Here is a 24,324-nt window from a genome sequence, read left to right as displayed (position 1 = left end):
AATCTAAAACAGAATTGGAAATAATTAACTTTGTAATTATTGATAATCATCACTATTCAGTACACTCCTTTTTTTCCCCCAAAATTCCATGAAATAAATTAATTGTATTTTTCATATTTGTCCATTGAAAAATTCATTTTCCATCCAACGGCCCCAATTTTATCATTTCATATCCCATCAATTTAGATTATCCAATTTAAATCGGAGTTACGTTAAAAAAAAAATTAATTAATTTGAGTTCGTTAAACTTTTTAAAAACTAAAAATTAGTGTCGATTCACGGCTAATTTTTTTATTAATAATTAAAAAAAATAACTCAATCGGAGAACCGAGGCTTGGTTTAGATTGGGTTATGAACCCTATTTCTGTTCGCGGTCACCAACCTAACCAACCAAAAATTTTGAATCTATGCAAACTATTTCTCTGACTAACTTCGATATACTGCTGGCAGTTGTGAAGTTTATGTTTGAATTTAGAAGATCTGTACTTGTGGTGTTGAGGTACCTGAGTTTTGGGTAGCTATTTTAATTCTCATTTTCAATTATATATTCTTATTTTTTTTATCGAGTTAGTCATTAAATTAGAGATAGATTTGAATATATAACTTTACTTCATTCATACTCCAACTCATATCATTTGCGGCAATCTTTTAACAATTTTCTAATTCATACACCAAGATACATTTAAGAATGTCCGTTGATCATTCGTTCCTACTGTTATATTCATGCCGAGTCATGGAAATTGGGTCATTCGTCTATTCCTACTTAGCAGACATGCAATATCTCATTTTCAACTATATCGGGACTAGATGTTCGTAAACAAAATATTCATTAGGTGTACTCTATCGCCCGGTCTATAATTTATTCAATTTAATTCGCAATTTAAAATTTATTGAAAAGAGTCAAGTTAATAATTAAATTTCCACATATGAAATTTGAAAGTAAACAAATAATAATAATAATAATAATATATCTAAAAATAGAAGGATGAAAATAATATTTGACCAATAATAAATTAACAATTTTTTTTTTTTTTTGGTAGTTTGTGCAATAAGTTTTTTTTAATTGTTTGTTCAATGAATTTTCTCATTTCTTTTAAAAATTTGAAAATGGTTCAAATAAAATAATTATTTGATCCTTACTTTTTATAAATTTATAATAATTTAATTTTGAGGACTTATANAGGCGTACGGACCTGTTTTTTACATATCTCTCGTTATTTGGGACCCTATTCATCTCTTTGGGCTTCTATTGAATCGAGAAATAGGTTTGATTGTCCATCTTTTTGATATAATAGTAAGGCATCCTCCGGATAATTCAAATCGAAGCAATTGGATGTCCGACTCGGACCTATATGACATGACCGAGCAATAGAAATACTCTAACACTCCACCGTTGTCATATATTCCATACATCACACTAGATAGATATCATATTCATGGAATATGATTCACTTTCAAGATGCCTTGGTGGTGAAATGGTAGACACGCGAGACTCAAAATCTCGTGCTAAAGAGCGTGGAGGTTCGAGTCCTCTTCAAGGCATAATGTTGAGAATGCCCGTTGAATTGGAAGGAATAAGTTCGGCAGCGGATCACGAAATCTTGGCGATCTTCTCTATCTAATGAATGGGAGTCCGCTTTGAAATCGTCCGCCCTGCACCCCCCCCCGAGTATATGCTTCAACAGGAATTAAACAAGGGTAGATTGATACAATAGAAACCTCTGGTAAAATGCCCACCCGTAACCCAGCAGATAAAGTACATTACATAGTCCGTTTTAGGGATTGGCGACTTACCCATTCAGTGACTTTGGCACTGGACGTTCCAAAAATGGGGTACTATCGGGTCGGGTGAATTCAATAATAGACGCCTGTTGGCATTCCAGCCTTCCTTCTCCTTTCAGGGCCTACCCGAAAGAGAATCCAGTGTTTCTTGGTCGTGAATATCTGAATAGGACGAACCGCCCCGTGGTTTGCTTCGGAACAAAACAATTAGAATTAGGCTCGTTGCGTCAGTGTTACTTGTCAAGAATCTAAAGACAATAACATGACCGATACTAAATTAACTTACGTGAACATAACTTTTGAAGGTAACCGAAGCATGACCTAAATAGTTAAGATATATATTCTCGAGCGATATAAAGACTATAAAAGAGCAGCATTGGCATGGCAAAAATACTTGCATTTCTTCACATAAGACTACCAGTCAGTCAGCTCAAGATTCAATGTGTTTCTTCTTCATACAAAAACAAACCCAACAATGTAATTTCAAGCTCTAAGAAGATATAAAGGGAATATGAATACAAACTATACATCAAGCCAAGAGAAGTGGGGAGCAGAAGAAAAAATGCCTAATGTCTTCTTTGGTTGTTCAGTGGATGCACCAACACCATCAAAATATTGTTCAAGAAACCGTAATACCTCAACAAGTTTCTTATGCACATATCACTACACAGGAATGACATCGACTTTTGACGAGTCCTCGCATCTGAGGACGATACCGTCAAGGCTAGCTGGAAAAATGAACTTGCCCCATTGGCATCCTGTGGTCAATGGTTCGGGTGGGGGGACGATCATAAGCACATTGTCGTTTCTCTGAACAACTCCCATCACGCTAACCGTGCTACCCTCCTTTATGTACCTGCATTTGATAGTAACAGTAACACACTAGTCTGAATAACCATTATCCTTAAAAATCAATAGGCCTAATCTGTTAGTGAATATCAGGTATAGGAAATGTGAAACTTTCTAATAAATAAACGTTTCAGTCGTTGAACGTTCTATCTTAAGTTTAGATAACAGTATCCCTGTATAAGATATTGGCTGGTTTTGCTGTTTAACCATTCTCTCACAATCTTCAAAAGATGAGCTAATAGGTTTGAGGAGAATGAAACATTCTTTATAAGGGTGGAAATCTCTTCCTCGCATACGCGTTTTAAAACCTTGAGGGGAAACCTAAAAGGAAAAGCGCAAAGAGGACAATATTTGGATGCGGTGGACTTGGGCTGTTACAAATAGTATCAGAGTCAGACACTAGGAGATGTGCTAGCAAGGAGGCTGAGCCTTGAAGGGAGGTGGACACGAGAAGGTGTGCCAGCAAGGACATTGGGCCCCAGAGGGGGGTGGATTGGGGGTCCCACATTGATTGGAGAAGGGAACGAGTGCCACCGAGGACGCTGGACCCTGGAGGTGGGTGGATTGTGAGACCCCAGATCGGTTGGAGAGGAGAACGGAGCATTCTTTATAAGAATGTGGAAACCTCCCTCCAGCAAACGCGTTTTAAAAATCTTGAGGGGAAGCTCGAAAGGAAAAGCCNATTGTTTGTTCAATGAATTTTCTCATTTCTTTTAAAAATTTGAAAATGGTTCAAATAAAATAATTATTTGATCCTTACTTTTTATAAATTTATAATAATTTAATTTTGAGGACTTATATTAATATATAAACTTGAGCATTATTTAAATTGAAGGTGAAAAAATTATAATATGTCAATGATTTAATCACACATAATTCCAATTTTAAATTTTTTATAATTTAAAATATTATAGTTGTTAAACTTTTTCTATTTTAATAACAAATAAAAAGGTGTATGAAAATAATTTATAGAAAATAAAATTGTGCTCAAACCAACATTTTCAATCAATAAAAATAATTTAAATTCAGATCAGGAACTTAATGGACAAAAAAAAAAATGCACAATTAAAATTCATATTCATGATCTACCATGAACAACCCCTTTCCAAACGGTAGATTTTGTTATAGAACTCGAGCCCGACACTAGGCCTATTTCCAAAGTCTCCTACCGCATAGCGCCAACCGAGTTAAAAGAACTCACGGCGCAACTACAAGAATTATTAGACAAAGGTTTCATCCATCCTAGTATATCTCCTTGGATTGGCGACTTACCCATTCAGTGACTTTGGCACTGGACGTTCCAAAAATGGGGTACTAGAAGGGAGGTGGACACGAGAAGGTGTGCCAGCAAGGACATTGGGCCCCAGAGGGGGGTGGATTGGGGGTCCCACATTGATTGGAGAAGGGAACGAGTGCCACCGAGGACGCTGGACCCTGGAGGTGGGTGGATTGTGAGACCCCAGATCGGTTGGAGAGGAGAACGGAGCATTCTTTATAAGAATGTGGAAACCTCCCTCCAGCAAACGCGTTTTAAAAATCTTGAGGGGAAGCTCGAAAGGAAAAGCCCAGACAATATTTGCTAGAAGTGGAACTTGGGCCCGGGTGAAGCAAAACTGAGTCATAATATAAAAGCTTGTAATGGGCAACAACTATTGAAATACAGTGGTAGGAAAGAAAGCAAGGGATAACAACCATGAGTTTACTGAACCCTGAGGCTATTCAAGGAGTCTACATGTAAGAGAAGAACAAAAGTTGCTTACCCTTCTTTTAACCGCATTACACGATCATCGCTTGAAAGATTCCTCCTTCCGAGCCATCGAACGAACTCTGGAGATAAGTCTTTGTTTGATGGATTAACATCAACAACAAAAGAGTCATCAACATAAGGAGTCACCCTAGCACCATAACCAGTCTTAACCAAGGCTCTCAATCCGGACTGAAAATCCGAGATGTAAAAGTCCACGACGTGTCTCTATGGAAGAAAAACATAAGAACAACATAAATTTTCTGATATTGATCTTGAAGTTTAAGTATAGAACAGATTCATGAAATTAAAATATTATCATACATATAATTATAGCATTTCTAAAGTTGGCTTGGATCTTGCTCCAAAAGAAAGATTTTCACTTTTCTGGATTTTTTTCCCCCAATGATCTTCTCTGGTGTTGAGGATAAAAGCGTTTATACATGAAAGAAATCCATTTTTGGTGTGAGATCTCACGTCGGTTGGGGAGGAGAACAAAGCATTCATTATAAGGGTGTGGAAACCTCTCCCTAGCAGACGAGTTTTAAAAACCTTGAGGAGAAGCCCAACGAGGGAAGTATCTGTTAGCAGTGGACTTGGGCCGTTACACTCAGGTTTCAAGATCATTAACGTTGTTGCCAAGTTCACGATCTCAAAATAAAGAGGGGCATGCCATACCTTCTGTCAATAGGTAAGCTGTTGTTAGAGATGTGAAGATGAGGGAATAGAGAGGAAAGTTGAATACCTTTCAAATATCCTTTCAAATCTAGAATCTTACCGGTGATGGTGACCCATTGTCATTCATAATTTTCAGTTTGAAGATGTAACCGTACAAGTCCAAGTCCAAACCCACCGCTAACAAATATTATCCGCTTTAGCCCGTTACGTATTGTCATCAGCCTCATGGTTTTAAAACGCGTCTGCTAGGGAGAAGTTTCTACACCCTTATAAGAAATGTTTCGTTCTCATCTTATCTCATAATCCACCCACTTGGGGACCAGTGTCCTCGCTGGCACACCTCCCGATGTTTGGCTCTAATACCATTTATTACAGTCCAAGCCCACCACTAATAGACATTATCCGCTTTAGCTCGTTACGTATCGCCATCAGTCTTACGGTTTTAAAATGCGTCTTCTAGAGAGAGGTTTTCACACCCTTATAAGGAATGCTTCGTTTCCCTCTCCAACCGATGTGGGATCACAGAAGATTAATTTAGCATTCTTGAGTAAAGCTTTTGCCAACTCCATTCATTATTTCATGTCAAGGAGAATACAACCGATGCGAAATCTTCAATCCCCTTCGGTTAAAAACTTAGAACCTAGAAGACAAACATTCTACGTTTCGTAAGATAACCAAGCCCAAGACTTTCCCGACTCAGAACGAGCTACGTTTTTCCTAACCAGCAATATAAAAAATGCCTTCTTGCTTGAAACCTTCCCAAAAGAGATCGTTCGAAGTCGTTCTGAGATGGAAGTGCAAGTTTCAGAAGGATAAAGTGTAATTATCAACCAAGTTATTAATCAGATTCTCATTAAAAGGAAAAGGGAAAAGAGTACTTGTAGTTGTCCTTTGTGTTCTTACTCTTACCAATTGGAGCCTCTTTTTGGTCTGATCTTATGGCTATCTTTCGTATGGCCGTCACTTTCATAACTTAATTCGGTTCGATGAAAGTTCATTTTCCATCAAAGAAACCAGTTAAAGCAAACCATGTGTTGCAACTTGTAATTGTACTCCACTTGGATTTGCTAATTCCAAAGAATTCGTTCCGTTCGATTCTTAACACCGTCATTTCGAATATTTGAAAACCGCGTTCATCAGCCATGGGTCCATCAGGGCTTCAAAGTCCAAACCATTTTACTAGCCAACATAACCAATGTGTGCATGATTGTGACAACTATCCATTATTAAGTATCCTCCATATACTTTAGAATCAAAGGGATCGCCAAACAGAAATAAAAAACACTAAGAAAAGACTAGTATTATATGAAATCAAGGAATGAAGAAAAGTCAACAACCGAACGTATTTGATCGCTTAATAGGCATATTACCTCCGATGATCTCAGTCCCCATGTGAATCGGCGATGTCCAGGATTTGCAGGCTTCGAACCCCACCCTCGATACTCATATAAACTTGTAGATGTATAGACGCATCTAGGAACCTTACGGAAGGATGACTCGAGAGGCACATTGCCACATGTAACAACCTGCAGAATTCGAGAGGTACTATGGCATCAATAAAATCGAAGTTCCGGTAATATTTATGGCATATTGTCACCGAAAATTTACATTTCAACAGGAGTATAGCTCACGAACCATATTTATTGATAGTTAAATGAATCAAAGGCCAGAAAAATACTTCAATGCAATCAAGAGTACTAATTAGCTATTATCACCACTATGAAACCACACTTTGTTAGGCTACATACCCCAGAAACTTTGACATATTGGCCGTTTTTTGCAGTACGAAGTTCGGCATCAGGATTCTGAGAAATGAAACCGATAAGAGCTCGCTTTCCGTAACAGCTGTTCCAAGTAAATATTGCAACAACTACTCCAAAGAGTAGAATTACAACAATGAGAAGAACAGGATTGTGAACTGCAGCAAGAATAAAACTACCAGCAATTAGCCCCATGACAAATATGAGAATCACAGACCACAATATTAATTTTGGGAAGCTCTTTCCAAAGGAATATTCATCATCTGGGCTAAGGGTGGTCACAGCCGGATTTTGTGATATTGAAGGGCCATTTATTTTCATTGAACCCATTGATTCCAAAGGACCAGACATTTTTTTAGGTGCCCCAGATGAGTTTAATGGACCAGAAGAAATGGGACCAGATGTTATGAGTCCAGTAGCAGGCAGAACTGAAGGAATAGGTCCAGAGTTTTGGCGTGTCACTCCGCCTGATTGAGGGCCAGATACTTTCTTTACAGGCTCCCCATGTTTGTTTAGTGGCCCAGAAGTCGACTTCTTGAACGAGGTTGAACTAGTCATCATGCCAGAAGAAATAGGACCAGAGGTGGTATAACCCGCCCGAGGGGCTGCATTTGGCATAATTGGTCCTGAATGAGTTGCACCACTAAACGATCCAGTCCTTGTAGGAGCAACATTGAGAGGTCCAGACTTCCTAGACTTCGAGCCATCCGTAGGAATATCAAACATTTTCCCCAATTCTCCAGACTTCTTAATATTGCCACCGGTGTAGGGCATTGCCACCGAACTCATCGTCGGAGTCTTTTCTTTGTGCTGCTCTGGCCTCCCCGAGACGAAGAGGCCATTGCTAAGTTGATGAGATGGGAATCTAGAACCCATCAATTAGCTCAAAGAATCTCAGGTGGACAGAAGCAAATTGTGAAGACAACTATTACAAGATCAAACTAGAAATCAAGAGTCCTACAAGAACAAAACAATAGCATAAGAAAGAGAGAAAAAACACAGGAGAACCATTTCAATTACAAAAAGAAAAACATGGGGCCATAAATGCAGCAGATTCCATTTCAGCAGTGATAACAACAGAGATAATGAGTTTTCTATACACTTTTCTTCAAACAATGAACGCAACAATAAGCATAAGTTTACCCACTTCTTGAGAAAGAACGAGTCAATAAGATAATCTCTGGCAAAAAATTGTTCCAATCCATGGAAAGAACAGTAAGTTCATCAAGAAAACTAAAAATTAAGCAATGGAAAAGACTGTGAATGGCTAGGAGATCCGGTTATCACATTTATAGACCTTCTGCACCCGAAATCAAAGCTTGTTGCAAGATTTAAGCAGTTGAATATATCCAAGAACAAAAGAAAACTCGGCTTCAAATACATTTTCCTGGATCGAGTTAGCCAAAATTTCATCTCTCATAAGGTTAATTGCATCTTTTCCAACGACTTCAAATCTAGAAGCATAAGTAGGTAACAGATCCATAGCTCAAAGAGAAACCCAGAACAATTAATGAAATAAAACAGCCCACATTCTTCAAATTGAAGAAATCCAGAGAGTTCAAATCAAAGAAACGCAGTAAAACCATGGAAGGAATGTGAAACTGGCCGATTCCATAGCGGATTGCAATCGAACAAAAAATCCAAGAGTAACCCATTTCGGAATGAACCCATAAACAGTCAAAACTCAGCTAAAAAAGATCAAATAGGAAAACCCAGATCATGGAATCATTAGCAAGTGGTACGAAATTGGGGAAGATCTAGAAATATGAATGCGGATAAGGGGTGGATGATTGATTAAGAGTAGAAAGTACCTGTAAGAGACAAAAAAAAAAAAGGAGTGAGTGAGTGAATCAAAGGTATCGGAGGAAGTAATGGCGGTAGTGATTCAGGTGGGAAGGCGAGAGTGAGATCCCATTAGCATAGCAGAGGGTCATCTGTGGGTGTGTGTGTGTTTGAGTGTGTATAAAAGGAATTTCTCTCTCTTGAAAGAGCCGCAACAACTGGTAGGTTGTCTGGCCCGGCAAAAACCACCAAACGGAGTATAAAGGTCAAGCAAAACAACAATCCTATTTAACTATTCAGCTCGGAGGAGACATCCCACCTCTCCCTTTTTCTCTCTCTCTCTCTCTCTCTCTCTCTCTCTCTCTCCCTTTCTCTCTCTTATTTTATTTTATTTTGTCAATGGTTGATTTGGAATAAAAAAAATTATTGAAATTTTGGAGTTATATCAATTTAAATTCAAAAGCAAGTCGGTTTATGATCATTTTTTTAATAATTTATATCCGATTGAGTTACAAAAAAAAAAAAAAAAAAAAAAAAAAATTTTGAACCAAACTCGAAATTAAATTTACAAATCAATTTTATATTATTTAGTAATTAACAAATTATTTTTCATAATAATCTTGAAAAAGAGGACCGGAGTTGAATTGGGTTGTACTAACTCGACCTGTTGGACTCTTTAGACCATGAACCGGTCTCTATAGCTTGAGTTGGGTATTCCGAGTTTATTGGATAATTGGGTTTTTTTAGCCATATGAACGTGCAATTTTACTTTATTTTATTTAAAATTAATTCAAAATTGGGTGAATAATTCATTGGAAATTAATTAATTAATTTTTGTTGGTGAAGAAGTTGGGAAATTACCAAACCTAGAGGAAATTAATTAATTAATTAATTAAAGGTAATTGATAAAATGGGATGTTTATATTGAAAGTTTAATATTTATTATAAAATGAAGAGAAAATTAGAGAGGAAGAAGAGCAGTCCACATCATCATCACATGTAGGCAACCACCAATGACACGGTTTCAATAGCTGTAACCAATGGATGTTTAATATATAACAGCCAGGTAAGATAATCCAAACTCTCCCTCTCCATTTATTCTTTCACTAAAAAACAATAAATTCAATTAAATTAATTACTTTCAATAAATTCTTACACACAAAATTCAAATTTCAACATCAAATAACAAAGAATTAAAATTTTAAAAATTTATTAGATGTCAAAAAATAAAATAAACACATTTTTTGGGTCTAATTATATACGATAAACTAATTGTAAATCAATAATTAAAGTTTAGTTGATTTAATCCGTCACGTGAAAAATAAAATCTACAAAAACAAAAGAATTTAATAATAATAATAAAAGAGGTGTTCGTGTTTTTAATATTTAGATGTGTTTGGCACGTTTAAAAATTGGATACCAATTAAAACTACTATTATAGTTATGAATTAAATAATGGGTTGAATCTCAACTATAAGTAATTAATTATCGTGTTTTTGGATATTGGAATAGAAAAGGGAAGAGAAAAAAATAATAATTCTAGGTTGAACACAACTCTCCACGGTACGATATTGTCAACTTTGAGCATAAGTGATCGTAGCTTTGTTTTGAGATTCCCCAAAAGGCTGATAACAATGAAGAGAGTATTATTTGATTATAAACCTACGAACATTCCCTAAATTAGCCAATGTGGGACTTTCATCATCGAAAGCTTTTAAAAAATTTAAGAATATTTAACGTTTGTGATACGAGTTATTTATAATTGATATTTAAACTTTATGAAATTTTAATTATTAATATTATATGGAGATAATAAAACCTTTTAAAATAATTAAAAAGAAATCCGACGATCCAACCTAACCCAACTCAGGGTTAAGTTGAGTTGAATTGTCCAACCCAAATCGAAAATAGAGGGTTAAATTGAGTTGATCGGGTCAAAGTGATGAATGGGTTGCAAAATCTTTTTAATTTAGAAAATATAAAAAAGAATTATGAATTTAAATTTTAAATTAGGTTATTATTTTTATTTCCACATTATCTTCCCCCTTCACATTTCTGCGTCCGCGGCCTCAATTTTGCCGATAAACAAACCACACCCAACTATGGCGTCTTCCCTAATCGCTTCTCAAGCTCTGCCCCTCCGACGCCCCGTTCTCCCGCCGAAGCTCCACCCTTCTATTGCCATTTATTCCCACTCCTTCAACCGCCCACTACCTTCTCCGCTCCCCCTCCGTTTCTGCACCGCCAACTCTCCAAATCACGGCCTTAGGGTTTTAGCTTCCTCATCGCCTTCTGCTTATTCACCAAAACTTTCCAATCAATCAGAAGAAATTCCGATTGGATCTCTCCTTACCGGTCCGACCCGGGTACTTGCTACTATTCTATCTATATCCTTAACATTTTCGACCTTGATTGTCAAACTGGTTCAGAATGTTTGGCCGAGTTTGATTGCCCAATGTCTCGTAAATCCATGTACTGGGCTCGGTGCCTTCCAGCCGGCTGGCTCTTTGTTCTTCGCTGCACTAGTCGACCGCCCTGGCGGAAATCTCAACACGCCTTTGACGGTGGTGGCTGCGGGGTTGGCCAAGTGGCTGGATATTTACAGTGGGGTTCTGCTGGTTAGGGTTTTGCTGAGTTGGTTCCCCAATATCCCTTGGGACCGGCAGCCACTCTCTGCAATTCGTGATCTCTGTGATCCGTACTTGAACCTGTTCCGGAATATAATCCCTCCAATATTCGACACCCTGGATGTTAGCCCACTTTTGGCTTTTGCTGTTCTGGGCACACTAGGGTCAATTCTGAAAAAGTAGCAGGGGCATGTATTGAAGGAGGCTACGAGTGGATTTGGTTGGTTGGTTGGTTAGTGGCGGAATTTACGACGAGTAAGGTATAATTCAATTCATCAAAATTTGGATTTGAGTTTTGGGGTTTTGGATATATCGTAATTTGCTTTTATTTCTGTTTTTCTTCTTCAGGGGATTTGAGTTTGCGAGACATGATTGTAAATTTTAGTTAAAACAGTTGAATTTTGACAGCTTTTAATGAAGCATTTGTTCGATGAGGTTATCGTTTCGGTTTATGTAATCTCCGTTTCAGACTTAGAAAAGGATGGTATATTTGAATTTGTTTGCTCGGCATAAATTATCATCTGCTGTGGTACTTTTCAGCAGTTTTACTACCCAGCCTTTTGCATACAGCTTGCTGAATGATTTAACACTGCTCCGATTACTATCTTTGCTATGTTTATGTTATAAGAATAATATATGGGCTAAGAATATAAAGGTGGTAATCAAGTTAGTGCCATTTGGAATGACTTTCAAAGTACTTAAAAACTGTACTTAGAAAGTGCAAGCGCTCCTTTACACCACTGTATTAGTAGAAGCTAGAACACCCAAATTGAATTGTATCTCGAGCTGAGTAAAGGTCTTTTATCTATTTCCTATGAATGAGCCTGTTTTCATTACACCAATGGGTATGGTTAGCCACAGAACTCAAAGTATGCTTACCTGCTAATATGGGCGCACAGTGAATTGATTAGTTGTTAGAGTTGATAGGTTTCGAATTTGATCCGAAGCAAATATGGCATTTTTTAAGTCTTCCTGTTTTTTCTCCTGGGGAGGAAGGGATTGACTCGTTTCTTCCAGAGAGACATAATATCGACACGGGATATGGTGTGATTGAATATTATAGAAAGAGATTGTTTAATTATATGATTTCGTTGAATGGTACTAGTCTTTGTATGGTTTGTGCAGATAGATTTTGCCATCATTCTTAGATGGTGAGGAGGTCAAAACTAAAAGTGCATGCCAGTACAAGTATTCCATCTTTGAACGCATCTGGTATTTGATTATTGTGTTACAGGTGGATTCTGGCTGTACCCATATTGAGATTTCTTAATAAGCTGTCCATGAGTTGGTTGAATTTTACATATAATTTATATGTATGCTCTTCAGCTTCCTGAAACCAAGTTGCTTGATCTACTGTGTGTTATAAGAATTAAGAAATATCTTTTACCTCTGGACAGGTAGAATATTTCTGAAATAGACAGATTCCAGAATGAAACCTACCGAAGTTGCTTGATTCTTCTCAGGTGTGAATGATTTGATGAATGGAATTTGTGATTTTGCGTGTACTTGTTTGTTTGTTTGGTGTGTGTATGAGAGACAAGCTGGATGCTTTCTAATTGGTAATCCTCGTTCATTCCTGATGTTGATTGTTGAGGATTATTGGGAGTGAGTCCCACATTGGCTAGTTTAGGGGTTGATCGTGGGTTTATAAGGAAGGCATAGATCTCTATTGGCACGAGGTCTTTTGGAGAAGACGAAAGCATAGCCATGTGAGCTTATGCTCAAAGTGGGATAATATGAACAATATCATATCATTGTGGAGATCCGTGATTCCTGACTCAAAATCCCATTGAATTTAGGAACCCAATCCCACACGGAGTAATAGTAAGAAAGATGAAAAAAAAAAAAACAGGAGAAGGGGGTTTTTGTTTTGGTTTGGTTTTATTCATAACTCTTTTTAGGGGTGGTTCGAAAGCGGCTCGATAGAGCCTATTTCTCTCCCTTCCTCCCAATGTAGGGTCGGTACTCTTTAAAGAGCATGTCATGTAGGGTCGGTTTTCTTTAAAGAGTATGTTGTAATTATTTTGAATCATTCAAATTCATACTCTTTAACGAGTTTGTCGTAATCATTTAAAACTCTTGAGTGGGGCTTCTAATTTCTGTAGATTCTAATTTATGCCTTAGATTGTGTTTAGTATTTGTTTTTCCCATTTGAATCCCCAAGTTAAAATGATAATACTCTTTTAGTTTTTGAAAGTTATCCTTCTTTTGATATTTGTTTGCTATAGTTTTTTAGGAATGTTCCAAAATTTGAAATTATTTTTTTTTTTCAAAAAGACTGAGTGAAAACTAAAAATCAGTTTTAAATTTTAGAGATTTGAATAAGAATTTTACTTATTATGGATTAATCATTGGCATGACCCTTGAAAGTGGGCTTCAAATTCTATAAAATGGGTAAAAATCTACCACAAAGTTTAATAACTTATCTACTCATTATTGTTGATTTTCTTGTTGCTCTCTCCTTTTCGACAACAATTGATATTCTACATAAATTTTGTTTAAATAGTTTAAAGTCATAAACCCATTTGAATGATACTAAATGAAACCAAAAACTCATCTAATTTCCATCAACAAAAGTAACAAAAATATATATATATATATATATTATGAATCGACAATTTTGCATCATTTTACTATATACATTTACGAGCGATCAGATGCTCAAATAGTAGCATAAAGTTTAGAGTAAATCCCGACATAAAGTTCAGAGTAAATCCCGTGGAACTTACAAGTAATTTGCTTATTGAATATTTTATATTCACCCATTTCTCCCTTCTTTTGTTTATAGACGAGTTGGAAGAGTGTTTAAGAACTGCACTGTCATAGAGGGGAGCATTTCGAAACGTCAATCCATCTTTATAATGAGTCATTTGTATTTTGATTTCTAAGTATATCTCCGAAGCGTCAATCCATCTTTATAATGAGTCATTTGTATTTTGATTTCTAAGTATATCTCAAACCCAATTTCACGGTTATAATAAATTTAAGTTGTTCCAAGATTTTTTTTTACATTTAATTTTAGTGTTTTTATTATGTCTTTATTTCTATTTAAATTTCACCAGATTTTCATCTTTTATTTATTTTCATATTAAACTTTTTAGTCTCGATTCGAGATTCAAAACTTTGAGAGTAAACTCGAAAGAGAAATATAGAAAGAACAATATCTACTAGTGGTGGGTTTGGACCTCTCTCGAACGTAATACTCTATTCTTCGTTTTGTTTGCCATGAGCGTACCCAAATCATCAATTTCTATTCCTCCAATCTATGATGGTTCTACCAGTTTTGAGTCTAGTGGAACGGACCTAAGGGCACCGAACCCTTCCTCATCCTTCAAATCCAAAACACAACACCAATTTGGAAGCATTTTCATACAATAGTTGAAAATGTTATTCAAGACCAAAATTAAAGTATTATAAATTTCGTACGTATAATATACACTTTAATACCGCTACATAACTCACACTTAAATGTCATTCATTTTTAAAAATTTCGAAATTTTATTAAGATTCTTAGAGGGCGATTCTTAAATTGGTACAAAAGGAAAAAAAAGAATTGTTTGGAATGCCTCAAAGAACTTAGGAATAGCTCACACGTGTCTCTGCCTCGACCGCTACATCCAACTCTACCTAAAAAGAAAATTGAAGTAGCAAGGATGCATATATAAAATATACTCAATAAACAGCTTGCTCGTAGTTTATAATTTATTAATGGGTTTATTAATCTTAGTTAATTCGTTCCGTATCTTATTCTCATTTGAAGTACATTCCCTAATATAGACACTTCATCTTAATATTGTCCCGTGTAAATATCTTTCTTAGGAAGGACAATCCAAAAGACGCTAGAAACTAGCATGAATCTCAGAGTGAATAAAAAATAGAGAACATAGGATATCTTGACAGTCTGTCTCCCTAAAGATAATATAGACAATATTGTCAATTTTATTTTAAATTCATTAATTTTTAATTAAGTATTAATGATTGGATCACTGAGCAAAATTTTTAATCCTATTAAAACTAATTTACTTTTTGAAATCTAATATATTTATATATATAGCAATTATGTTAAAAAAAAAAACAAGAAAAAAAAACATCATTTTATTAGGAAAGATATGCAATCCAAGCAAATATCATAATTTAATTTTTCAATCAATTTCTAAATATAATACTATATTCAAATGCATCATAAATATAAACTTACTAAAAAAAAACATTTTAATTCTATTACAAAACCTACTAATCAAAATTTTAAAATATAAAATTTTATTAAAAATAATTAAAATGCACTATGTAGTATGATTTTAATATAAATCACATATTTTAAATAATCAATCAATTAATTTAAAACAATTTAAATCATAATAGTTTAAATAAAAATATACATGGGTTTTGAATAATTTGAAATTTTTGGCCATTTTAGACGTATATAATTTAATTTGAAATCAAATATATTTTTTTAATACAATTTAAAATAAGGAAATATAAATAAGAATTATTTTCCTTAAATAAATAAAAATTCCTTTCCCATACCATAATTAGACGCCCACTGATTTTAATAATTAATTACCATTTAATTTTTGCTTCCTAGATCGATGCACAGTCATCTGACACGTGTCATTGCGACGCTATATATTATCATTTCCGGTCGGTTATTTTAGAATTAAATTAAATTAGCTTTTTCTCCATCTGTTTCTCCTTCCTTCCTTCCTTCCGTTTCTCTGCAAAAATCCTTATGTCTCTCTCTCTCTCCAAATCCCGATCCCTAACCCTAACCCTAACCCTAAATCTTCTTCGTCCTCGTCCTCGTCTATCTCCCCTTCAATCTCTCGACCGCCGTACGTTCTCCTCCTCTCCCGACAACGATCTCACCGACCTCTCTGAATCTCCTTCCTCTGATCCCCTGCTCCGGAACCTTGAGGACGCTATTCAACGGATCCTTGTTCGCCGGTCGGCTCCTGACTGGCTCCCCTTCGTTCCCGGTGCTTCATATTGGGTTCCCTTGCCTTCTACTTCCCATTTGCCTCCCATCGCCAACCTTCTTCACAACGTCGCTAACCCTCTCTCTCCAGAGCAATCCTTGTCTACCACTACCGTCCGTGGCTGGCCTTCTTCTCATTTCTTCATTCAAGGTATTGCTCTTCTTTTGTTGCATTTTCATTTTGAATTTATTCTTTTTTTTATGTATATATAATTTTCTTCATGGTAGGTGCCCATCTGCCTTCTCTTGAGCCGGAGGTTGAGACCAATTCGGCTGAATGTGAGGCTTCCCAACACTCTGACCACGAGGAAACCTGAGAGCTTTCTGCTTTCCCTAATAAATTGGCAGCTGATCTGGGTTCGTGCTTATTATTTCTTATATTAAATTCGTTTCTGCCGTTATGATGAAGTCTCAATTATATATTATCTTACCTCATGACTTATTTATATACATAGATTGAGGGTTTTTAAATCAAAGAATTAACTTGAAAGTTCCTTTGATGTGGGTTAATATATATAAACTTAACACCCTTCGGATTGTCAAGTATTCTACTCTCGTTTGATAACGTATTCTACTCCCTTTTCTCTCACTCCATATTGTAATGAGAAACATAGTTGTCGTCTCAAACAGTGATAACACATTGTAACCCATATGATGGATTCCAAATTAATGAACTAGGAGGGAGGGCCGGAAAGTATTCTAGAGATTGATATATGTGGGAGTGATTTCCAAAATTGTTGTTTGCATCGCTTTATGGTGAGGAAGATAAGTTTTCAACTTCTAACGCTTTAGTGTGCAGCTTGTGTGGTGGTGTTTAAAACCTTGTGTAATTATTGGAAGATCATTCTTTTGTATCTTTGTTTGGGGTACCCTCTACTCGATCCTTAGCCTGTTTCCTTTCCTCTTTTGATTATTTATACTCGTTTCTTAAAAAATTGTGGTTTACATATTTTGGTCGAAGAAACTATTCATATTGCGAGTGCAACGGTGTGAGCTTTTGAAGAATTTTTTTTTTCAAGTTGGTCCGGGCGTCTATTGTTAGTTGTTCTTTATGTTTCAAAATTAGGGAAACGATAGTTGGAAATTCCATGGCAACACATAACTGGTGGTTCTTAAATCGGCAAGTGAAGAATGTTCTCAATTTTTCTCTGTTGGAAATTATATTGTATTGTAATTTACGGAATTAGTTTTTGCATTCTTCATTGTGGTTGGAAATTTCTAGTGTTCTGGAAGGATTTCATAATCTGAGGTATGCATCCTTTGGTGCTAAGCTTGCACCATTCATGATTATGTCGTGAATGTAAATTGCTTTCTAATCTTTGACTCAGCCCATGATTTTGATTGGGAGAGAGTTTGGAAGGAATTTAAACTTCCAAGGTTCATTTATTGGTCATTAATTGAGATGTTATTAACGTGCTCTGCACAACTATTTGCAGCTCGACCTGCCTTGTAAAACTGATGTATAGAAGAGAAGACAACCAATAACTGATTAGCAAGATGGCCGAGCGAGGGGGAGGGGCTTGTATAGATGTCAGCTGGCCCAGCTGAGCGTTCTTCATCAAATGTCTCTTTGTCCGTCATTGCCAAAGTACACATAATATCTACTAGCAGCAGTATATCTTGAATTTTATCACATATGTATACTGTTTTCCGACCTTTGCTTTTAAATGTTTTTCCTTTTGGATAATTTGGTTCTTCCAAGTATTCACAGGTGTGTTGTATATTTTGTTTCTTATATGTTGTAATTTAAATCTAAATATTGGAAAAAACATGATTCTTTCCAACCCCAATTTCAGATTAGAACATGAAACATAGTGGGTGGGGTAGCTTAATTTGAGATTTGGAAATTAGCAGTTGCTTAGGCTATTTTAGATTAGGTTAGATTAGGTTAGGTTTATCCTAATTTGGTTTGGATAGACTACATAAATTTGTCAACACAAATTAAAGCTCTCCCGAGTCTATTAGCCATAGCAAACATCATTATTCTAATCAGAACAAAGCATCGTTTTGAGAAGATAGAAAAGAGTTGACAGCTTGGGTTGGAAGAAAAGTTCGAAGCTATTGCAAGCAAGGTCTTCCCAGGAAGATCTATTGTATTTATTTTGTGCGTGAATGCAGTCAAAGATAAAGTCTGATGAAGACTTGCAGTAGTTGTGATTTGTGAAAAGGGAAGGCAAGAATCTTTGGGTGTATAGACGGGGAAGGTGCAAGTGGGTGCAATTTTCTTCGGTAGCCTAGTGGAGTTGACAGGGAGAGTCTCTCATAGCGTAGATGATACGTTCTTTACCTACAGAGCTGTAATCTATGCTTCTCGAAAGGTAAAGATGATCTTCTAATCCGATTAATTTTTTGAACCAATAAACAAATAAATCAATCAAAGATCTGTCTCATGGGCTTTCACATGAATTGCTGCATTCATCTATAAAATAATTGAGCATCCTTTGCTGCAGGAGACAACTTTTTTTTGAGAAGTCTAAGCGGAAGATCAATTTATTATGGGGGTTGAGAAGTCTAAGCACATGCTAGGCTCTCCTTTGTATACTCCAAAAGAGGAAAGAGTGCTATCAAGAAGCTCATGAGACTGAGTCAAGGAGCGTAGCTACCAGTCTTAAAGGGGCATAACCCCAAGCAAGCAAGACGAGTTGATCCCGTTGACATAGTTAACCCATTATATGGTCTTGACACCAATGCCCGAGAAGTTGCAACATAAATATGGGAGTCAACTCGTTGATTTACATGTACATTGTTGGACACTACTTCGTTTTCAAAATATAGGAGTGTCATTTTTGTAAATAAATTTCCTATTTAAGATATATCACCTACGTATGGACACTACTTTGTTTTCATTACGAATATAAATATCATAACGTGTTGGATAAAGTTTTACATCGGTGTATGATCTTTTCTTTTCGGTGTTAATATGATCAAGGTCTTCTGAACTATTTGCAGCTCGGATTGGATATGCCTAAACAACGAGGCCAGTTTTAAAACAAATGATTGTTTTGTTTTTCCCCCTCTTTTTTCTCTTATATTTGTGAGCGAGAGAAAGGATTCTCTGTTTTCAAATCTGGGTGTTTCCATGAGAAGAAGAACGAGGATAAGATGGAGAAGAAGAAGCAGGAAGTCGTTAGCGCCACAGAGACGAAGGGGAAGAGGGCATGGTTGGAGAGGAGAGTAGATGAGAGGAGAGAGATGTTCATCATCAACATTTTATTATTTCAAAATTTGGGGATCAAAACCTAATTCAAAACACTAAAATTAAATCATTAGAAACCTATGGACGAACTTGGCCTGTCATCCAAATGGACAATTCAATAATTGAACTATAGTTTGTAGTTTCAGAGCATAAATTATATGATGTATGATTGAAGGTACTAATTTAAACCATTCAAATATTAAGGTTTTTCATTGCAGTTATTTGTTCAAACAAGATCAAACCAGAAGGAAAAATTTGCTTTGTTTGGTCAAACACAAAAGTACGTCTAAGATCACGAGATCAAAAAATGAAAGCCTCCAATTATATGGGGATTCTTGCAGTATAATACAAATTAAAATCTCAAGTTGCAAAAGATTATGCAACGTAATGGTGAGCCAACTCTACCTATATTTTTACTAATTCTCCACTTGCGATACATAGGAGTGGAAAGGAATACAGGATAGAGTTCCTTACTTGAAGCCTTCAAGTGCCCAATGTTGGATTCACCAATTTCAGATTAATACAGCCCCAACATCCTTAGCTCCATAACATGGCTGGGGTCTAATTCAGGAACGTTCTTGTTATGTTCTCGATCTTCAACTATATATTCCTGAAACCAAGAAAGCTATTATCAGCTTAGTAAGCACAAGGATTTTGACAATTTGAGAAGAATGAAGGAACCCAACAGTTCCCCATATTGGAGAGATGAAATGAGATAAAATGGAAATAACTTGACAATATTATTCTCTTTAAATCGTTACTGGACCTTTGTCAGTTCTTGCTTAGCAAGGACATGGTAGTGGCGTTCGTTTATCCTCTGCCCGCATATAATGGCTATGAAGAAACCATAGAGTAAGCCAACCAAGATGATCGCCAAGACTGCAGAAAAGAAATTGTAGAACGAAGAATTAAAAAGATAGATAGTAGAGCAACTACATTTCCTAAAGCCGGCACTCGATTTCAGGCAAGGATTCGTTCAACTGCTAATCCTAAATTCTTCTAATCGAATGAAACCAAAATATTGTGTGAGAACATTCACTTACACTAAAATATTCAATACATATATAAAGAAGAATAAAAAGTAAGGAATTAGTTGGCAGCCTCAGTATACCAGCCATGGCATAGAACCCATATGGGTGTTCTTCATAACCAAACATTTCCCTTAGTTCCTCTCCGTAGAATTTGTACACCAACACCCCCAAGAATGCCACAATCTGTTCAAAGCACATAGCGAAGACCCCTCTAGAAAAATCAATCATAACAATGAAATGAATTTATATCATAATGATAATGAAGGATATTTAGCCAAACATGAACTAAACACCTTGGCAGAAAAGTGGATGGCCAAATAAAACATATAATTACAATAATTTACCAGTTGAACAATAATGAAAATGAACGCATGGTCCCTAGCAACAAGAAATTGAAACTTCAGTCTCAACCACCAGCGATCAGGAGGGACATTTGCACGTAACACGAACATAGCTCTGCACTCTGTACAATGAGCAAAAGCAAAGCCCTCCTGATACAATTACTCAAATGGATTAGAATAAAAAAAAAAAAAAAAAATTGAAAACTTGATCATTCTAGAATTTGACACGTTTGAAAGATATATGAAAGGAGATGTGTTAGATAGGTTATCAGCCCGTGGAAGTTTTATGATTTGGTAGCACTCGATACCACAGTCCATGGCCCCAGAAAAAAAGTGTTGATTTAACTGTAGAGAAGCAATATGAAATGAGGGAAAACTGACCTTTGTGGACCTCCAATTATCAAGACATGATCTATGGACATACTTTTGAGTGCCTTTGCAGTGGCATGGAGCAATTAAATCTTCTCCTGAAACCAAATTCATTTTCATACTAAAAATAGTAAATCGAAGCTTCAGAAGAAGAAAAACAGAATATACATACATGTACTGACACTGTCTTAACCTACAAGTGAACGTAAGTGTAATGTTCTTGCTTTGTTAAAATAATATTTGTGGAACACAGTCTTAATTGAAATTGATGAAATTGCATTACATATTGAACAGAAAGAAATGTTAAAAACCTCCAGTGTCAAGGCATATACGACATTGTGGTTGGTCTGCATTCACCAGATGACTGGTTTCATCAACATTAAGATTGTGTGAATCATCATCACTACCAGAGCTCTCTCTCCCTATAGCTATAATCTCAGCAGAGGATGATGATCCCACTGACTGTGGCAGAAAATCCAATTGACTTAAAATGGGCGCACGTTCCAGAATATCATCTGTATTTTCATCATTATTTGGTACCAGTTGCATGGTGTGAAGCCTCGCTCTTGAGTCAGACTTGCATAGTCATCGCCTGAGCTATTGTTCAGGTTGACCATTTACATGGAAACCAACGAACCTGCATAATTCGGGAAAGAAAAGCAATCACGTTGACATGAAATCATATGCATAGAAAATCAAGTGTACACATTTAACCACAGGATTATATTTCGCTCTGTTCTCATAACTTCCACATCTCCATGCTAAAGCACAATCCTAGACGAAGCAATGACAATTTCTTTATATTTCAAATTTAGGGGGAAGTTACCTTTATATGCAACCTTACTTTTTTATTTCAACAGTGAATAAAATACATCATTGGTTTCAAATAAAAGTTCAACACTGCAAACCCTATGCCATGAATGTTAATACTTCAGTCAGTTCTCAAACAAGTGCTTGAGATTCCTTGGGGGTGCCATGGCCACAACTATTCATTATAATAGCCAGGCATGGAAGTGAGCTCCTGGCACCTAGCCTATCAATGGGAAATAGGTTTGGTTTGGTTAGTACTTCCTGCTCTCTTGTGTTGAAGTTTGCCGGTTCATTAATTCTTCAGAGCAGTGACAAAGCTTGGGAGACAAGGGTGGCTATGAAATGTCTCGCCAGCTGCCACAACCTCTATATATTCTTCTTTCATGCAATTATGAACTACATCGGACTTCAACGTAAATTATTCTTTTAGAGCTGATGAAACCAACTACCAAGCTTCCTGATCAACCAATCATATCCATCAATGCAGAACATGCTCCAAAATTTTATTCTCAAATCAGGAGAGGTTCATAGATCCTAAAATTGACATAATGAAATGAGAAGTAGGTCCTTGTATAAATGTTAATGAAGGACCTCAAAAACAACTACGCTGCATTGAATCTTACGTTACGAGCTTAAGGGAGGTGGAAGAGTTTGTTGTGCCCGTTAATCTACAATATTGTTCGTTTACAAGACTTGAAAGAATAGGCTGAATTAATCAACATCCTCGTTCCTTGAGATCATAGAATACTATAAATTTAGCGAGAGAGAGAGATGCAATGGATCTACGTGCTCTGACCTATACTGAGCTTCCAAATGGACGTTTAACTGCTACCTAGCATCCAGTTTAGCATAGCTAACCAGTCAGTTTTTACAATCACATTCCAGCAGCCTCAAATTTTTAGTGCGCTAGCTGAGATTATATTTATTCCACTCCTCCATATCTTTTTTTCTCATAACTTCCTTCTTCTGCTAGTCCTCTATACGCGAATGTGAGAAATTTGAAGCTAGTGTTTGCCTTGAGAAGTAACAAAACTGTACATACTCGCGTGTTCATGTGACAACATAATCTTAGCAATTCAAGCTTTTGACAAAAGCATTCTCTGTATTTAGGATTCTCGGTTATGATGAAAATGATTCAGTTTCAGACTAAAATCATAACCATCCCGTCGTTTATGTTCGTTTAGTAGCATCCATTAAAAAGAAACTAATTGTTTGTGCAAAGAAACGTACTGAAATGAACTTATAATTAAAGATCAATGCAAAGTGAGCGCACAAAAGCAGCAAAATACATGAAACCACAATATCTAAAAAACAATATTTTCCAGTGAATACATATTCCCTTTCTTAGATCGCCAGTAACTTTTGGCCTTCAAAAGGAAAAAAAAAAAAAAAAAAAAAAAAAAAGCCTACAACGATTAAGAACAGAATAAATTTTCGGATAAAATGGATGAATTGAAACCAGGGAGAAGATAGATAGATCAAGGAATCAAAGTCGTACCGGCGGAAGCGCAGAACAAGAGCAGACGAGAACGCGTAGTTTAGGAATCCATGGAGGATCTCCGGAGGATCCGATGTCTGCAGGAATCAGAGGAGGGATTGAAAATTAGATGAGGAAGAAGAAGATGGAATTTCCAAATTGATTGAATTGAATGGATGATTGAAAGGAACAGAGCGGTCACGGGACGGACCAAATGTGTAGATCCACGTAATAGCGCGGATTCGGAAGCAGGGAATGCGAGGCAGGTGTACCATTTATATTTTATATTTATATTTATTTATTTTATTTTTAGAATTTTTTTTTTCCCAAAAATGGAATCTCCCATACTTCTCAAAATTGAAAAATAATATTATTAGAATTTGTCATATTGGATATATATATCCCAAAAATAAACCTAAAATGTAATATAATTAATTAATTAATTAATATTAGTCCTTACTAATTATATATTATCAATTATTAAATATCAATACATTATTTAGATTTTAATAAACTTTAATTCATTACATTTATAACTAATATTCTATACTATCATAACTATTTAATTAATTTGTATTTATTTGTTATTTAAATTGCTTATGGGTCATTATAGGGTGTTTGTGGGTTCTGCCGAGCCATTCTTTTAGACCCAGTCCAATTATTCGAGTTGTAAATTTGTCAACCCAAATAATAATTATTAAATAACTAATCCAACTAAAGTTGATTGGTTTAACTTCTCTAAATCATTTATTTAAATAAATTTTTATTTTTAGAAGTAAAATGTTTATTTATTTATTTTCAAATAATTAAATTTTGTAATTTAATTTTAATATATATTTTAAAATTTTAATTATTAGAGAATAAATAGTTAAAAATTAATTATGAAATTAACTAAAACTACAT

The 24,324-nt window shown here is 35.8% G+C and overlaps 3 protein-coding genes and 1 long non-coding RNA gene across 4 annotated transcripts; 2 read left to right on the top strand and 2 right to left on the bottom strand.

The window, feature by feature from the left end:
- Window positions 1–2,158: 2,158 nt before the first annotated feature.
- On the bottom strand, window positions 2,159–8,947 carry LOC111790353 (uncharacterized membrane protein At1g16860-like). Its single transcript, XM_023671229.1, has 5 exons — window positions 8,625–8,947; window positions 6,802–7,770; window positions 6,424–6,579; window positions 4,392–4,603; window positions 2,159–2,638 (listed from the first exon to the last, which is right to left on the bottom strand). Exons 2-5 carry the CDS (start codon window positions 7,687–7,689, stop codon window positions 2,446–2,448), a joined length of 1,449 nt encoding a protein of 482 aa, XP_023526997.1. The 5' UTR covers window positions 7,690–7,770; window positions 8,625–8,947; the 3' UTR covers window positions 2,159–2,445.
- A 1,674-nt stretch (window positions 8,948–10,621) lies between these two features.
- LOC111790375 (ylmG homolog protein 1-2, chloroplastic) lies at window positions 10,622–11,787 on the top strand. The gene is made up of 2 exons (XM_023671259.1): window positions 10,622–11,482; window positions 11,571–11,787. The coding sequence occupies exon 1, from the start codon at window positions 10,698–10,700 to the stop codon at window positions 11,403–11,405; it is 708 nt and encodes a 235-aa protein (XP_023527027.1). The 5' UTR covers window positions 10,622–10,697; the 3' UTR covers window positions 11,406–11,482; window positions 11,571–11,787.
- Window positions 11,788–17,634: 5,847 nt separating this feature from the next.
- LOC111790391 lies at window positions 17,635–19,085 on the top strand. The gene is made up of 2 exons (XR_002814469.1): window positions 17,635–18,515; window positions 18,648–19,085. It is a non-coding gene; the product is annotated as an uncharacterized LOC111790391 (long non-coding RNA).
- Window positions 19,086–19,631: 546 nt separating this feature from the next.
- On the bottom strand, window positions 19,632–23,670 carry LOC111790371 (E3 ubiquitin-protein ligase MARCH1). The gene is made up of 8 exons (XM_023671255.1): window positions 23,633–23,670; window positions 23,443–23,519; window positions 21,446–21,771; window positions 21,147–21,232; window positions 20,769–20,915; window positions 20,505–20,607; window positions 20,160–20,272; window positions 19,632–20,003 (listed from the first exon to the last, which is right to left on the bottom strand). Exons 3-8 carry the CDS (start codon window positions 21,681–21,683, stop codon window positions 19,911–19,913), a joined length of 780 nt encoding a protein of 259 aa, XP_023527023.1. The 5' UTR covers window positions 21,684–21,771; window positions 23,443–23,519; window positions 23,633–23,670; the 3' UTR covers window positions 19,632–19,910.
- Between the last annotated feature and the right edge of the window lie 654 nt (window positions 23,671–24,324).

This window comes from Cucurbita pepo, chromosome LG03 (genome assembly GCF_002806865.2).
Source record: "Cucurbita pepo subsp. pepo cultivar mu-cu-16 chromosome LG03, ASM280686v2, whole genome shotgun sequence".
Lineage (NCBI taxonomy): Eukaryota > Viridiplantae > Streptophyta > Magnoliopsida > Cucurbitales > Cucurbitaceae > Cucurbita > Cucurbita pepo.
Note: the sequence above shows the minus strand (reverse complement) of the source record. Positions and strands in the feature narration are given on the sequence as shown.

Coding starts and splice junctions, on each gene's coding strand:
- LOC111790353 (XM_023671229.1), bottom strand. CDS start 7,689: ATGGGTTCTAGATTCCCATCTCATCAACTTAGCAATGGCCTCTTCGTC. Junction 6,580..6,801: donor AATATGTCAAAGTTTCTGGG/GTATGTAGCCTA, acceptor CGAATTCTGCAG/GTTGTTACATGTGGCAATGT. Junction 2,639..4,391: donor GTAATGCGGTTAAAAGAAGG/GTAAGCAACTTT, acceptor TATCAAATGCAG/GTACATAAAGGAGGGTAGCA.
- LOC111790375 (XM_023671259.1), top strand. CDS start 10,698: ATGGCGTCTTCCCTAATCGCTTCTCAAGCTCTGCCCCTCCGACGCCCC.
- LOC111790371 (XM_023671255.1), bottom strand. CDS start 21,683: ATGCAACTGGTACCAAATAATGATGAAAATACAGATGATATTCTGGAA. Junction 20,608..20,768: donor TTTTCATTATTGTTCAACTG/GTAAATTATTGT, acceptor TGCTTTGAACAG/ATTGTGGCATTCTTGGGGGT. Junction 20,004..20,159: donor CTAAGCAAGAACTGACAAAG/GTCCAGTAACGA, acceptor TCTTGGTTTCAG/GAATATATAGTTGAAGATCG.